The following is a 17,898-nucleotide window of genomic DNA, read 5'->3' as shown; positions in this document are numbered from 1 at the left end:
AAAGCAAGGGGGGCAGCCTGCCCCCCATGAGATTGGGTGGGTGGGTGTGTGTGTGCACGAAGCAAAGAGTGGACTTTGGAACCCGAGAAAACGATCATCGGGGGCATGCACTGTTCTATAAATATCCAACATCGCCGGCGCCCCTTCCTTCTTCCAAGTCAACCCATCCAACGACCAACGCCAATATCTTCCGTGCTCTCTCTCTCTCTCTCTCTCCATGGGGAGCGCCTTTCTGCCGGCCGCTCGAGCGATCTTACTTCCCGGTTTCAGACAGGTAACCTTCTTTCTTTTAGACTCAAATTGTTTCATTTCTTGATCAAAGTTCGTCACTACGTTCCCAAATCAAAAAAAAAAAAAAAAAAAAAATCGGAAGATACCAATGGGAGTTAGCATAGAGAAGAAGTTCCGATTGGTTTCCGTTAAGATTCCGCAAGACTCAGAAGTTCCCTGTTCTAACGTCGATATTTCTCGATAGTTCTTCAAGCAAAATAAAAGTCCGCAGAATTCGACTCTCTCCGGCTGTCGTCGTCTTCCCGAGAAATATCAGCTGTTTCGGAGAAGAAATTCTCATAAATTAGACTCTGCGCGCTAACAATGGATACTGCTGAATTAAGACAAAGGATGTTGCTTATTTTAAGTGATCTCCGTCTCCAATTTTGTTGCAGAGGGACTCTTTCGCTCTAAACTCATTCAAAATGCTAAAGCATTTTCCGTTATTTAACATTTTAACTGTTTCTGCCTTAAAAAAATGGTCAAGCTACGACAAATTTCTCATGAACGACATGATTCAGTGATCCGAGGGTCATGGCTGGTCCGCTAATCGAATACTGTACACGACGCAGGCGAGCTATAGTGCATACAAAATCGATCGTTCATGAAGCAAATTCGTATGGCAGCGGAACGAAATCACCAGTCGCGCCATCGTCAATCGAGGGAAATCAGCGATCGGCTCTGAAAGATAGAGAATCAGAGGGCTAAATCGTTGAGATCACGGCGAGGGCGATTTGGACGACGGAGCGGAGTGGCAAAGTCTTCGATGCGGAGGCGCCGAGCGCGGTAGGCGGACGGCGAGGAAGATCGATGCGGTCGTCGGAGAGGGCGGGGGCCGAGAGCCCGCAGGTCCTGGCAATCGAGTGTGTGAAGGGGAGCACGAAGGGGGAGGAATGGAATGGGGCATTGTTGCAGACGGGGGACATCGTGGAGGAGGTGCACGTTGCAGGGTCGATGGTGGGGTGTGCGCCTTTCAAGGGAGGGAGGGGCGGGGTACAGAAGCTTCTGCGTGCGTCCTACAAGCGGAACGAGACGTCGATCTCGGTCCGGGCACGGAGGGGCCGGAACGAGTTCGTGGAGATGCAGGGGTGCATCGTTCCCAACGAAGCCGCCGGACGGAAGCAGTACATCATCCGGTCCGTCGATGACCCAAACTACGCCGTGGCCTTTGTCGACCGCACCGAAAGCGAGTGCTTCGAGATCCAAGGCAAGCAAGCCCTTTCCCTTAATTTCTCTTTCTTCCCTCCCCTTCCTGCTTTCCCTTCCTTTTTCATTACCGTATGGTATACCATGTGGCTCCTTGAATGCCTACAATTTTTGGCGATACGAAGATGATTTAGACTTAATGACTCGAGCAAACTCAAGCTCGACTTAAACCCGTTCGGTTAAGCTCAACCTATTTGTAAGCGAGTCGGGCTTGAGCTTAACCGAAAGCTCAGCTTAAAAATCAGTTGAATTCGAATCACATGAACTTGAATCGATTAAACTCGTGTATGTCCATCTAATATAGTTTTTTTTTTTTGTAATTTTTAAGTTTAAAAACAAAAAAAGCGATCAAGTCAAACAAGGAGTTGATAAACAAACTTAAACAAGTTTAGCTCTAGCCAAAACTCGATTTATCGAGTTAAGCTCAACGAAATTTGTACAGCTCCACTCACGCTCGAAGTCAAGCTCAACTCATCTCGCATACAGCCCTACACATATGCCATGTGACCTATATGGTCGATGGAATTAATCCTTAGAGATAAATCCAAAACTTACCTCGGATTAAATTTCGTTTACTTCGCGGGAGCATCCTTTTCAGCATTAGGTTCTGCCCAGTGAGATGCTTCGTGCCGTTCACGTCCTTGCCGCTCCCCACCGTTTGCTTTTGGCTTTCTTCTTTCTTTCTGCTTGATAATTCAATTTATGACTCCATTGAAGATATTATCTTCAACTAATCAGTAATCTTTAGTTCCCAATATCGGTTTTATTTTTCATGTAATCGGCCTACCACAACTGACTCCAGTGCTGGTTCATATCGTTAATATATATATATATATAAATAAATATATAATATATATATATATATATATTATATATTTATTTATATATATATATAAATAAATATATAATATATATTTATTTATATATATATATATATTTATTTATATATATATATTAACGATATGAACCAGCACTGGAGTCAGTTGTGGTAGGCCGATTACATGAAAAATAAAACCGATGTGTGTGTGTATGTATGTATCCAGAATCTAAAAATAAGAAATTTTTAGGCAAATCTGCTTGGGGTTGTTAGGCTTGACTGCAACTCCTTGAGCAAGTCAAATCATGCTGGTCATTTTCCGTTCTCATGAAAGTTGTGTTTACTTCCATGTCAAGGTTGCGAAAATCATCTTACGGTTGAAGTTGTCAGTTAGCTGGGGAAGGAAGGGCTATAGTCGGGGCTAGCCAAGCTTTGCCGACTCTGAACTAACCAAATAAGACCTAACTGAATTAGGATTCTGGTTCAGTGATGGATCTAATTTTTTAAAAAATTTAAATAGATATGATTGGTCTAAGTTCTAAAATTCAGATGTAAAGGGTTTGGATTATGTATATTAGTTTTTCTCTCAGAAAAACCACACTTGCATTTTGCAAGACTTTTTCACTCACCCAACAGCATAAAACTGAGTCTAGTACTTTTTGTCTCATGCAAGTGCAATAGTAACAAACACCAACAGGTTCTAACTAGTGACATCAGGTTCAAGTAAGTTAGCTGGTAAGAGAAGAAGACCTCAAGGGTTCTCCTGAAAATGCATGATAAAATTTTAACCGGTAGTTGCAGTGTTTATACTGGAATGAGAAAAAACATAAATGCTTATTTAGAAGGTAAGATTGGACTAAACATGAACCCCAAACCTATTCATGAAGTCATTTTTTGGGAAAAAGGATTACTAAAAGTAGTTTCTTATGATAATACGAATTAACCTTCCGTAATGCTGACTGTGACTTGTATTTCATCTGATAATATCCATATTTTCCATCATATTTTATGTGTTCCAAATCATTTATAGGCCCCTTGTTTTATCAGCGATTTTTCAAGGGAAACTGAAAAATTAGTTTATCATGAGATCTTGCGTAACGTGTTACATTGGTCCAATTATGTGCTGTCCAAGGGTTTTTATTTAAGATTTTCTTTTATTTTGGCTTTTTCAAATTCATCCTGATCCACAGATAGTTGGTAAATTTAGTCCTACATTGTGGTTGACAAAATCACTTTCCCCACGATGGCACCTGGTCCTCTAGCCAGCGCAATTAGTTTAATTGCAGTAGTTGACGACTTATGGCAAGTTAACATCAGCTAGGCAACTTTACTTCGTTTAGAAAAAGTGCTTGTGCGTCACTCTGTTTAATACGTCAAATCTTTCTATTTTCTCAACAGTACCTTGTTACATTTTATCATAAAAAGACAACAGTTTCTTGTTTAATTTTTGACTTGAGAGACTAATCTGGAATACATAATTAGAACAAGTTCATAAAGTATTTGCTAGTTTTGGGAAAAATGAATATATGTAATCGATTAATGGTGTTTAATTACCTTAGGTTTAAAACCCCCAAGGGTTGTTTGGTAATAAGAACAATAGCAAGCTGTTTCATGAATTTGCTTCAATACTTGCATCAGTCTCCCAGATATGGGGATAGATTCACGTCACATGGTGTCCTTAAAATTTGCCCTAACCTTTGGGGCTGATTCCTGGAACAGTTTGTTACTGTTCCCATCATCAAACCACCCATAGGATTTGAGACCAGACCCTCTGTCTTTGATTTTAGATTAGATTTTTTTGCCAATGTAAAAAGTAAAATGGGTTTCAAGGTAAATCTTAGGTTTGAATAAAATTCTTCATTTGATAAATTATAGATTCGATATGATTTTTTTGCCACATCAACAAATACCAAAGTCACAAATATAAAACGTGAACTAATTAAACATCATCATTAATAAAATAATTTCCGTTTTTATTGGACAAGAGGATGACAGATGAATCTTCGTGCATCTGTGCCGGACTGTTGAAGGCGCCAACCTGTAGCCACCTTGGAAAATTTTCCCCCGTAAATAGTTAACTATTGGTAGGCTGCCGCCGGAGCCAGTATGCGCCAAGCATCTTCACATGAACAGCCACCAAATATCCCCAGTCATTCTGCTCTCATCTTATATATATGGCCGTGGCAATGTGTTTCAGCAACTCTCGTATGGAGCTTAAAATGTCAAACGAGGATGCTATCCGTGCTTGAAAGAGTGTTCGAGTGGCTTTCGTTTTCCATAGTGCACCAGCGTATTTGTTGGGTCCCAAAACACTTGGTGGGGACCAGATTTTTGCTGTTATTTATTGGAGAGCCAGTGGTCGTTTAACAATTATTCTTCCTAAAAGAAGAAACAGAATGTCCAGTCCGGTCCATCCTCTCAATGGCATTCTATGTCCACTATTTAATGGTTTAAAGAACATAACACCATGTCATCCTATCTTATGTTGGTTTTCTTTGTTATCTGTTCTGTCTATATTGTCTGACGTTTGATTTCTATTCTATCCATTCTGTTTGTTCTGTTCAACATTGTTTGTTTTACCTGTTCTGCTTGTTCTGTTCGTGACCATCAAAACGACCTCTGGAAGCCACTTGGTCCCGTAAAAAGGTATGGATCGATATAGAAGAAATATGTGGAGACCTGCTGCTGGTTTAAGCGAGGGTAGAAATTAGGAGCAATTAAGAGGGAACTTTGGAACTTTTATGTGCTCGACCGGCGTTCTGATGCTTACCATTCAGTGCATCTGCTCTCTTGTAGCATATTGTGTTTCTGGTTGTAAACTGACCTACATATGCATACGCAGGCACGAAAAGCTCAAGAGTGGTGAGCGCACTCTACAGCGCTCAACTGAAGGACGGGTACGTGTCCTACCCATGGGAGAAGATGATGAGGGAGTTCCTGCCCATCCCCAACTCCAGCTGCTTCCTCTCCATGCTCGTTCTCCCCTGTGCCCCCGACAACACCTCCTCCCAATACAACGATCTCAACGACACCCTCGCCAGGGCCAACGCCTGGCTCGTCGCCGCCCAGGCCTCCGGTGTACCCATCGCCTTCATGAATGTGCAAACCGAGCCCATCCTAACCAAGGTGTGGTGTCCTTCCCCTACAGCTTCAGCTTTTGTTCATCCGAGACGTCTTCTTCTTGATGGTGACGAATTTTGTTTCTTCTGGGTGCCTTCATCACGCGCTACATATCCACTTCAGCTAAAAGCCTAAAACACAACTTAAATGCGATGTGTTTGTCGAGTCCCAACACCACTAATTCGTTTCTGCTCTTTATTTTGTCGAGGACTTGGTTATAATTTTCTAGCACCCGAACATATGGATTAATGTGTTTTTCTTTTTTTTTTTTGGGGAGGGGGGTGCGGTTGGAGGGGGTTGGGTTATGCTCTTTATTTCGTTGAGGGCTTTGTTATACACTTTTAGCACTCTAATATATGGGCGCAAACATACAGCCAGCTACACTTACACATGCTCATCAACACACATACCACGTCGAGTTGTGCGCGTCAGATGGTCACGGAAGGAAAAAAAGAAGGTGGTTGGAGTATTTTAGGAATTCTTAGAAAAATTATATTTTTTAAACTTTTAAATTTTCATATATTTTTTTGTTTTGTAAAAGAGCTTCCTTTTATTCAATTAAGGTGTTTCATTACATACTCATGTACAACATTTCTTTTTGTGCATTGAGGTATGCGCATAACTAGACAGAGTTGCTGCACTGCTCAGTGCACTCAACATACACAAACACAAGCCAAATGAAAGAATAGGATATTTTTGAAATTATGGAAAAAAATGCTTTTGTGAGTCTAGAAAATTTCTTGCCCAACACAACGTACACAACCAACTTTGTTATATAACCATACCTGGAGAATTCCATAGGTTGCTTGACCTAAGCAGTCGAGCATTGCCAGGGTGGAATTTGTTAGGAAACACTGCATCGGTATTTCACGGATATGTTTGGAGGATTTAGGCAGATTCATGAAATATTTAACTAGATAGATTCAATCAGTATTTTATCAATATGACTCCAGGATTAGGCAGAATCATAAACTTAGCTAGAGAAATTCATGGAACTTTAGCACAGTATTCCTATTCCCAAATGTTCTCTTAGTGATTTGTCTTTTAAAACTAAATGTGGGTTGCCTCAATGTGTGTTGGCAGATTTCAGGCGACTGTGCTTCTTCGTCCGTGAATGCCGGTTCCCTGTCTGAGCTCTCAAACGTAACGACTGCAGGGGTTTATGGTTTCGAAGACTACCACGGCGTGGACATTGGTGTCGTTAGATCCGTCCGACTGTGGTACGCGCCCATCGCCGGTGAGTTCCCCGTAGAGGTTGAGCTGAAAGATGAAGATTCAAGACTGGGTTTTTCCATCAGTCGAACAGAAGAGGTAAGTCCATGTCTATTTTTGATTACATGCATCTTCGAGAATCGAGAGAGAATTGGTTCCAATTTTGTCAAACATAGGAACAAATTGAATCATGTAAATTATTATGTGTTCTCGTGCGTGAGGGAAGATAGATTATAATGTGAGACTAGACTTTTAGCGTAAACAGATCTCTGCAGTCTGCATTCGTGGTCTCACAAGACTGACGATAGCAGTGTTGTGCATCAGGGTTTCATCTACATATCTTCAGTAACGGATGGCGATGGAGACCATGAGTCAGCGTCGCAAAGGTCGGGACTGAACGCTTTGTACAAATCGGCAACAGAAGCATCAAAGCTGCTTATAGTATCAAGGGTCTCCAACGAGAAGGTTCTACCATGGATGGTTTCCTCGGATGGAGCTCTTAGGTGTTTCGACACAGTCTCTCTCAGCCACAAACTGTCGCTGCACCGCCATGCACTGAAACCAATCCTTATGCATGTGTTCCTCTGGGATCGAGTGAGCGTCGGCCGACCAGGCCCCAATGCAAAACAACCATCAATTCCACCAACAGCAGCAGCAAAGGCTCCCACCAAGTCGCCAGCGTTGCCTGGACGCTCTGATGTTGCTCAGGTAGCAAGTAGCGAACAGGGTGGCACGAGACTAAGTAAAGACGCTGCTGGTGAGTTCTCATTCAGAATGGAAGATCCACCCTCTGTTCGGCAGTAGCTGGGTTTCACAAGCATCATTCCTCTCTCTCTCTCTGCTTTGTTTCTCTGTTGGGGGATGCTGCCGAAGTCTGCCCGAGCTCTCAATCAATTGGTGACATGAAAGAGCTTTCATAGAGTGTGCGGGGTTGTGCATCGATATTTCCTTCTCAATGACGTTCTTGTCACCGAATAAAGCCAAGGGAACACAGTAGGTCCTTTTTTTTTTTTTTTCCTCTTTTACCAGTGGAGGTCATTCCCATCCTTGACGAAGAATGTACTCGCTACCGCTTTGGCGGTTTTGGTGCTCTGTGTGCATAAGACTGTTATATCTCGACAATAGACTTGCGAAATATGTTGCTTTCTTCAATTTATGTTTTTTCTTCTATAGGAAAAGCAAACACTGTGCTCAAAATTTGGATTTTAATCCTTGCCTTTTCCCTCCTTATTTGCACTGCAATGAAATTTCTCGGGTATAATTGTAGGTTTCTGTATCTCTTCAGTTTCACAGGCCAAGCATCAATGTCCCTTACTGATCTTCTTCAGGGGGTTGAGGTCTGGGAAGAATTGAGTCTTCTTCTCCATCCTAGAACCTAAAAGAATGATACACTTGTTTGGATGCATCTCTGGTGCGGTGGTGCTGCTGAGCAACTTCATTGGCGTTATCTTAGCGCTACAAGACGCGTCAGTGCTGGGGTTTGTACACACCGCTACTAACTAAAGTTATTAGTAGCGCTAGATTTGCTTACGCTAATGGATAACAGCACTAGTGCTTTTTCAGCGTTAATCAATGTGGCTGCTGAGGACCACACTTCATGCATCAATAGCGCAAATGTGGCGTTGGTCAACCCTTTTTGGATCAAATTCTCTCACTGGCTTCCTTAGTGCCAGTAATGTGCTTTTCAATTTCTTCGCCAACTTACTTTTTACATATACAGTCTAATTTCATACAACTGTCGTCCCTGCAATAGCTTTGCACTTGACCCAATAATCTTCTAATTATATTCTAAATGTGAAAAATTACGAAAAAACTTGTAATTACAGAAAATTTTAAAAAGTTACACAAAAATCATCATTAGCAAGACAACACAAGACGAGAGATGATGTGATACTCATTAACAACACAACGGCCACTAGCGCCCCGATCATCTCCAACATTGTGATGTGCTGTCCTGGCATCTGTGGGGTAGATTTCGATAGCAGAAAAGACTGTTCAGGAACTCTTTTCAATTGTTAATAACTCCATGAATACCTTGTCTATTGAAGTCAGTCTTCATGCTTCTGTTTTGATGTCAAGCAATTATTAAAATTAAATATCTTAACACAACAGTACCATCATAAAAGATAATTAGCTAGTCACAAACGTGGGATAGAAGATAGAAGCAAGACCTGCAAATGGCTCTTAACATGGAAAATGGTGAGCCCTCTTACATCCATCAGCTTGAATTGAAAACAGAAAACAAATGACACAACTTTTAGAATAATTTAAATTGGCAATGCCTAGTTGAATATTGGCAATCATTCGAATTGACACAATTCATATGCACACCAAAGTAGCACCAAAGTAAAACGAAACAGTAAGATCACATCATGACTACCGACCATCATATCTTGAAGGATTTTTCTGATAAGCTAGCATGCACTCGTGAAAAACAATAAAAAGACCAGTTGGTTTATGACAAGTGGATAAATACCAAAAAACAAAGATCACGCTGCAAGACTTTCACAGGTTTTTAGGATCCCTTGTGTTGATTTTCACTTGTGTTGTTACTTTCAGTAATGGATCTCAAGCAAACTGAGAGATAGGTTTTAACTACCATAAAGTGAAGCACAAATCATCAAAATTTTCTAGTCAAGTGAAAAATACGTTTCTATTTCAGAACAAAGCAGACTTTTTTCCAGTGAGGTATGACATACATTGTTAAATATCAAGAAATTTGTTAACTAGCTATAGCAAAAGACAAAGGAATGCTCCTTTACATTAAAACATAATAATTGGAACTCTACAAGAAGTGAAGATGTTTTATTTCTTTTGGCAGTCAACTGCTAAACATCATGAATCCTAAACATATGCAGCATGGATGGTAAGAATCCTAAACATCAAGAAACCACCAATCTGAGGCCCATTAGATGAACTCTTCAAGGAGCATTAAAAACACCAACAAGTTCCAATATAATTAATGCGGTAATGACTAAAGAAATGTGTTTATTAAACAAGTAAAACAACAAGTTCCATGCTTGTCTAATCAATAATTATGCAAATTCAGATGTTCCATATGCAATAAAACTAATTTTAGAAAAAACGTAACTTTATTAGGATAACACAATCAAGAAAACCAAACACCAACTTGTTGAGTAACCAAACCCTTCGTTCTGCAGAAAAGGAAACACTTTTACTATTTTTTCTATCCCTTTCTTCATTAAACGCTAACACCAAAGGTTGAATATCCATATGTACACATATATCAAAGTGGAGATGGCCCTATAGTGTTGCTTCAAAAGCTGATTTTGGTATGAAAGTAATTAGATCTTGATCTCAATCGGCCTCTGGACCATAGTCACAAAAAACACATTATTTTCAACAAAAGTACGAAAAAATGCAAGAAATTGAATGCCCAAAAGAACACAACATTTTTTAAAAAAAAAGGAATATCATTAGAAAAACAGCACAAATTGTAAAGTTTATATATAATACTTAACAAACTTTAGACATAATGAAAACTTATACAAAGGGAAAGAAGTTGAGGAGGCCTGGTGTGACTTGATTTGCCTCTCGATTTATTTGTTTGGGTTCTATATTAAACAAAGAAGAGGGTCTAAAGCTTATGGGTACCTCCAATAAATAGAGACATGTATAAAAAATTGAAAAAATTTTGTGAAACTTACAAGTCTCATTCAAAATGAAGATTTTTGTCAAAAGGGAATAATGAGGTTTGTTGAACCATTAGCGAGAGCGCTGAAGATGGTATATGGGGAAGAGGCCACTACATGTTATTTACATGAAGCACTTAGTAAAGTTAAAAAAGCTATCAAGAATGCAAGTAACGATATGAAATAATAATATATGCCATATTAGAATATAATTGATAAGAAATAGAAGTGTAATTTGCATAGTCCCATATATGCTACAGTAGCTTATCTTAATCCTCATTGGTTTTGGAATAATATGGTAAAGATGCATGAAGAAGTTTAAGAAGGTTTGGACTTAATAACAAAACAAGTGTTTGCTTATGCGTATTACACAACAATGGATCTTGAATTGATCAAATATCATAACAAAGATCCTACTTTATTTCATGATGGGTTAGCTATGAGCGTTATTGACACTTCTTATCCACTAAAGTGTTTCACTTTCGTTAAATTTTGACGATTGGTTAAATATTTTAATTACACAGTTACAACTATATAATTGCCAATTTTGTTTGATTGTTTCATTAATTTATATTAATTATTTGGTAGGAGATATTTGAATATGATGTTCTTATGCTTCAAAATGTATCAATCAAAATTTTAAAATAGCGATGCACTGCTTCAGCTACTAAGAAGAGAAACAATCTTTTACTATCCCTATTAACTGATTTGGTATTCCTTAGAATGGATAAGCATATGCAAAGCACGATTGTAGAAATAAACAACATAAATGCAAATTCAATCTTGTTGACCATATGAATCCATTCAGAAGAAGAAAACATAAAGCATGAGTTATCTTCAGATTTAAAAGAAAAAATTTATGAAAAATGTTGGCACTGTAGAGCAGATGAAGAAGATGAGTCTACTTCATGGGATGAAGATGAAGGATTGATTTGTTCCTTTTTTTTAAGTGAAGAATGACTTAAATTGTGATGAAGCCCCAAAATATTGACTATTAATAGAAAGCTATATATGACGGATGAACTGATCTAATGGAAGGGGAAAAAGATAGGCTAAGGTTGCGATGAAACCTATGTTAAAATATAAATCTTTCACTAGCACGTTGAAGAGGAGTCTCTTAGGATTCCACCTCCTTATAGAATGTGTTAAGATATTTAATATCCTTGTAATATATGAAGTCTCTTAGGATTCTATGTTGTAGTTAATATCCTTGTAATATGTGAAGTCTCTTAGGTTTCTATGATGCAATTAATGTCCTTGGAGCTTGTGAAATCTCCTAGGATTCTACGATTGGAGACTTTGATAATTCTGGAAATGAGATTATAAATAGAGGCCGTGCAAACCATTTTGGTTACGGCTTCTTCCCTCAGCTTCTTCTTGTTTTCATTCTCTCTCTCTCTCTCTCTCTCTCTCTCTCTGTCTATCTTCCTGCATGAGTACTGTTTTCTGGTTACAGATATTGGTGCTAGATTTCTATCATGGTATCAGAGCGCCAGGTTACGTTATCTCTACCAAACGAAATGCCCAAACAGGTCTGATCTGGTTAGAACTCTTTTCTCATCTTGTTTCTATCCTGAATTTACTTTTCTCTTGCGTAATTCTTGTTCCTTTTTCTTCCTGCTTACCTAAGGACATATCTTGTTATATCGTGTCTTCTTTCCCTCTCATCTTCTACCTATATACGCTTCCTTTCTGCTGTCATGGAAAACCTTTCGCATTCTGGCATGTCCTCAAGTTTTCTTCCTCACATTATTACCGAAAAACTCAACCATGAGAATTATCTAATCTGGAAAAGGCAAATCATGTCTTTCATAAGAAGTCAAGGCCTCTTTGGACATCTCGATGGTTCAACAAAGGCTCCATCAATATCCGTTTTGCAGGAAATAAAAAATGAGGCAGGAGAAGTTATTGTTGTTCGTGAAGACAGCAACCCTGAACATGCTGCGTGGATGAGACATGACCAAAGTCTGGTTGCGTATATTTTGTCCACTTTATCTCAACAAGTGTTACTTTCAGTTTCTGATGATTGTACTGCAGAAGAATTATGGGAAACCCTTGCTGATACATTTTCCCAAATATCAGAAGCTCGAATTATGTACTTAAAGAAAGAATTTCAAAATTTGAGCAAAGGTTCAATGTCTATCATGGATTATTTGGGGCATATTAAGGCCGTCGCAGACCAACTTGCTGCCTCATGGAATAACAATTCTGATAAGGAAAAGCTGCAGCAAACCTTGAATGGACTTGGGCATGATTATCATGCTTTTATTACAGCTCTTGAGGTCCTTCCTGTTCTGCCTTCCTTCAACGAACTACAAGGTAAACTTCTCCAACATGAAATGAATATGAAAAGAGTCATTGAAAGGACTGATCAAGGGAACTCCCAAAATGTGTTGGCTATAAATGTAAAGTTTGGTAAGAGCCAGAACTCCAACCATGGTGGTCGTGGCATTCTACCAACACCACATAACCAAGGTATGTCTCTTTTGGATACTTCAAGAAAAATACCAATTTGTTTTCAGTGCAACAAGAAAGGGCACATAAAGGCACAGTGCTGGTTTAATCCTCAAAATAAAAACAAAGGGGTAAGACATGATTATAAACAAGGAGGACAAAGTTCTAAATCCACCGCTAAAGATATGCAACAGCTATTGATGACCGCATTCTCAAAGATGACTATAAAACAAAATGAGCAGGGAGAATGGTTCTTGGATTCAAGTGCAGCTACCCATGTGACAGGAAATGCAGGTAAATTGACTAACTTATCCCCTCATTACGGTAGAAGTTGCATTATAATAGGTGATGGAAAATCTCATCCTATTATATTGAAAATGCACATATTCTATTGTCATCCTCGTCTCTATCACTGTCTAATGTTGTTCTTGCTCTCAATATAAAAAAGAACATCATATCCATTTCTAAACTCATTGATGATACAAGCTCTTCTGTTGAATTTACACATTCTTCTGTCAATGTCAAGGACCTCCAAACGAAGAAAATGTTCGCTAGAGGGGAGCGTCAAGGGAATATGTACGTCCTTAAGGAATGTCTACCCAAGGATTCATCTACTTTTGATATAGGATTGAAGACATTTTCTCTTTCTCATAATGCGTCATCAGTGCCAAAGTTCTTGCCATTTTCAATCAAAAGTAAGGGGCCCTAACCAATTTTTGGAGTCTGATCTGTGGCATAGTCGGCTAGGACACTGGTCGACATTTCATTGAAAAACTTGTCACAGATAGTCTTATTCCAAGTTCAAGCTTACCTCTTACTTCAAGTGTCAAAAAATGTTCAAGTTGTGGACTTTGTAAGAGTCATGTTTTACCTTTCCATAATATAAATCAAAGGACTTCTAAACCTTTTGAAACTATTTTTTCTGATGTATGGGGGCCAACCCCTATTGATTCCAAGTCTGGGTCAAGATATTATGTCTTATTCATTGACTCTTACTCACGTTTCACCTAGATTTACTTCATGAAACACAAATCAGAAGTACTCCACATATTTCGAAACTTCTATGCCATGATTCAAACCAAATTTCCATCCAATGTGGTGCATTTTCAATGTGATGGAGGGGGAGAATATTCCTCGCTTGATTTTATTGAATTTCTACGTGAAAAAGGGATAACTAGACAAATCTCATGCCCTTACACACCACAACAAAACGGTGTAGTTGAGCGGAAACATTGACATATAGTTGAAAGCGCCATGAGCATGATGCATGATACTAATGTGCCCATTTCCTTGTGGACTGAAGCATTCCATACTGCTGTATACATAATAAATTGTTTGCCTATGACACTCTTGATATCTAAATTGCCATATTTTACACTCTTAGGCAAACAACCTGATTACAAGAACTTGAAGGTTTTTGGTTGTGTATGCTATGTTCACGTTGATGCTGCCTTGAAGAACAAGTTTCAAGACAAAGCTATTCAATGTAGATTCGTTGGATATGCTGATGAATATAAAGGTTTTCAATGCTATGATCCAACAACTAAACGTATCAAAACTTCAAGAAATGTTATTTTTGATGAACATAGTTTTGATGATACAAATGAAATGTCTATGACCATTGAATCTTATGATCCCTGGACTAGTACATAGTTATTCAATGTAGATCCTCTTATAGAAAATGATGTGCCTCAAAATGAAGATCCAAAGAGAGCAATACAACCGTCAGATATGGCTCAAAGTGAAAATCAAGAAGATCTAACACAGTCATCAAGTCATCACGAAAGCAATAATGAAGAACAGAGCAACAATGCACATCGGTATTCGGGTCTTATCTACAGTCGACGACTAAGGGACAGAGATGCTCACAATGAAGAAGACAACATGCCCCACCTTAGAAGATCCCAACGCATTCGTCATCCCATTCACAGATGGGTTAGCTGTGATTCTTTATCACTTGATTTTCAGTTATTCATGGAAAAAGTTGGCAAGGAGAAAAACCTACTTCATTTGATCAAGCATCAAAATCACATCATTGGAGAAAGGCTATGAAAGAAGAAATGGATGCCTTGCATGAATGTGGAACATGAGAGATCGTTCCGAGGCCACACGAAAAGAACGTAGTGGGCTCCAAATGGGTATACAAAATTAAATACAAACCTGACGGCAACATAGAAAGACACAAAGCAAGGTTAGTAGTACAAGGGTTTACACAACAATATGGAGAAGATTATGATGAGACATTCAGCTCTGTGATCAAAATGAGAACAATTCGCGTGATTATATCATTGGCAGTTAAATATGAATAGAGACTACATCAAATAGACGTGAAGAATGCTTTTCTTTATGGTGATTTAAGGGAGGAAGTATATATGGAACAACCTCCAGGATACACGAAAGGAGACTCTCATGCATGAGTTTGCAAACTAAGAAAATCTATTTATGGACTTAAATAGGCCTCACGTTCGTGGTTTGACAGTTTCTCTTGCAAGATTTAAGAATGTGGTTTTCGGAGATGTCCTCTAGATCACTCTCTTTTCATTTATCGAAAGGAAAACATATTTACTTTACTTCTTATATATGTTGATGATATTGTTATCACAGGCAATTCAGAAAAACACATAGAAGAAGCTAAAGTTTTGATGATGCAAAACTTCAAAATGAAAGAGCTTGGTGATTTACGATTCTTTCTTGGAGTGGAGATTGATAGACACAATAATCGCCTCACATTGACACAACAGAAATACACGTTGGATCTGCTGGAAAAGTTAGGTATGTCTGATTGTAAGCCTGTTGAAACTCCTAGTGTTCTAAATCAAAGACTAAGTGCTCGGGATGGGGAGTTATATGAAGATCTTATGCAATATCGAAGTATTGTTGGGGCACTTCAATATTTTACATTTACTAGACCAGATATTACATATGTTGTGAATCAAGTATCTCAATTTATGCATGCACCTAGAGATACTCACATGGATGCTGTCAAAAGAATATTAAGATATCTTAAAGGGACAACAGGAGATGGCTTAGTTTATGGTAAGAGTGAAAATATAACTACTGGACATCAACTTATGTCATTCATAGATGCAGATTGGGCTGGAGATCCTGATCAAAGAAAGTCCATTTCTGGTTTTTGTATTTTCATTGCACATAATCTTGTGTCTTGGAGTTGTCGAAAGCAAAAGGCAGTAGCAAGATCTAGCACTGAAGCTGAATACAGATGCAGCAGGTACTGCTGAAGTTACATGGGTTAGACACTTACTAGAAGACATTGGAGAAAAGATTAAAACGTCAATGTTAATGTGCGATAATCAAAGCAGCTATTAACATTGCCTTTAATCTCATACAACATGGTCGAACAAAGCCCATTGAGATTGATCAACACTTTGTTAGACAAAAGGTGGAAGACAAGGAGATTCAGCCTATTTATGTTCATACAAATGAACAAGTTGCAGACTTATTTACAAAAGGATTAACAAAAGAACGATTCTAGTTTCTAAAAGGCAAGTTGTACATGGTGCAAAACCATGCACAACTTGAGGGAGAGTGTTAAAATATAAATCTTTCACCAGCACGTTGAAGATGAGTCTCTTAGGATTCCACCTCCTTGTAGAATGTGTTAAGATATTTAATATCCTTGTAATATGTGAAGTCTCCTATGATTCTATGTTGTAGTTAATATCCTTGTAATGTATGAAGTCTCTTAGGTTTCTATGATGTAATTAATGTCCTTAGAGCTTGTGAAATCTCATAGGATTCTACGATTGGAGACTTTTAGAATTCTGGAAATGAGATTATAAATAGAGGTCGTGCAAACCATTTTGGCTACGGCTTCTTCCCTCAGCTTCTTCTTGTTTTCATTCTCTCTCTCTCTCTATATATATATATATATATATATATCTTCTTGTGTGAGTACTGTTTTCTGGTTATAGATATTGGTGCTAGATTTCTATCAACCTACAACAAAAAAACACAAGCAATTTCACAAAAAAGCAAAAAAGAAATATTTTTGTTTTCTTTTTAATCAAGGTAGCCATGTATAAATTTAACTTATGTAATACACTAGATTGCTAGCACATTAATTGACCTATAAATCCCTAACCTACCGTTATTCATTTGTGAGAGTCATGTATTAGTTTTTTTATGATCAAAAGAATAGTTTTTATAGTCATTGTCAAAACAAGAGTCAACTTACTAGAAAATTGCAGTTACATGCATGTGTTCTTGGCAACTTTTGGCAAGGAGTCATGGGACTTTTTATTATGGATTAAATTGTACCTAACAAGTAAATGACAAAATGGAATCTGAATACATGAAGCTAACTCAAGGAAGAAAAATATATGAAAAATTTTACATTAGTATCATAGACAATGAAATGGGGGAGGTAGTACAAAATAAAAAGTGAAGAACCAAAAAGAAAAAATAAAATTAAAGAGGAAAAAGTAAGTCCCTTGGAAACCATGTTAAAGATAACAACTGAAAACAATGGGTTACTTTGGAAAATAGTTGGAAAACATGGCTTCAATTGTGTTGCTTCAAGATTCATCAAACTATAAATCTCATATCTTAGACAAAAGTTAAGATGTGCAGTTGCCACCCATATATGCAAGCCTACCTGCCCTTGAGGTTTGTTGGTATACCCGTTGATAATACACCCACTGATGAATGTGTGGTTTCACATTCACAAGCTACAAAATAGGATGAACCAATTTCTACTCCCACAACCACATAATTATAGGAAGAAAAGGACAAGAGAAACTTATAAAACAAGAACCAGGAAAAACAACAAGTAAAAGTTCTCTATCATTTAGGTATTACATACACATTGTAATTCCATGCCTTCTAACCTAGTCATAGCTTCTTTTGAAAGTCATTATGTTTCTATTGCCCAGTGAATACGTCATCTTTCTTCTTTTGCTTAAAATGTTCATTGACTAAACCAGTAAATCAGAATGCCCTAAAAATTGCATATCCAATTTCTCAACCAAACTGAAAAGAAAATGCCCTAAAAGTCATACAAATATCATTACCAAATCAAACTGAAAACATTTTTCATGGTCAAAACAAAGGAGGAAGAAGAAGAAGGGAGGAAAGAGAGAGGGACACTCACTGATGTTTGATGATCAGTTGTGACAAACACCATCACTGGCAAGTTAAGTCATGATT

The 17,898-nt window shown here is 38.2% G+C and overlaps 1 protein-coding gene across 2 annotated transcripts; it reads left to right on the top strand.

Moving 5' to 3' along the window:
- LOC116249233 (uncharacterized) lies at positions 1–7,897 on the top strand. 2 transcript variants are annotated; one of them, XM_031622449.2, is made up of 5 exons: positions 134–274; positions 843–1,477; positions 5,136–5,419; positions 6,497–6,724; positions 6,950–7,897. In XM_031622449.2, exons 2-5 carry the CDS (start codon positions 1,081–1,083, stop codon positions 7,427–7,429), a joined length of 1,389 nt encoding a protein of 462 aa, XP_031478309.1. In that variant the 5' UTR covers positions 134–274; positions 843–1,080; the 3' UTR covers positions 7,430–7,897. The 2 variants fall into 2 exon arrangements, with proteins under 2 accessions (XP_031478317.1, XP_031478309.1); XM_031622457.2 differs by lacking the exon at positions 843–1,477 and having other exon boundaries at positions 1–274.
- Positions 7,898–17,898: the final 10,001 nt, after the last annotated feature.

Source organism: Nymphaea colorata, chromosome 1 (assembly GCF_008831285.2).
Source record: "Nymphaea colorata isolate Beijing-Zhang1983 chromosome 1, ASM883128v2, whole genome shotgun sequence".
Taxonomy (NCBI): domain Eukaryota; kingdom Viridiplantae; phylum Streptophyta; class Magnoliopsida; order Nymphaeales; family Nymphaeaceae; genus Nymphaea; species Nymphaea colorata.
Note: the sequence above shows the minus strand (reverse complement) of the source record. Positions and strands in the feature narration are given on the sequence as shown.

Bases quoted from the DNA above. Each gene is read 5' to 3' on its own strand.
- LOC116249233 (XM_031622449.2), top strand. From the start codon at position 1,081: ATGCGGTCGTCGGAGAGGGCGGGGGCCGAGAGCCCGCAGGTCCTGGCA. The intron at 1,478-5,135 runs GCAAGCAAGCCC...ATGCATACGCAG, and splicing joins CGAGTGCTTCGAGATCCAAG to GCACGAAAAGCTCAAGAGTG. The intron at 6,725-6,949 runs GTAAGTCCATGT...GTTGTGCATCAG, and splicing joins CCATCAGTCGAACAGAAGAG to GGTTTCATCTACATATCTTC.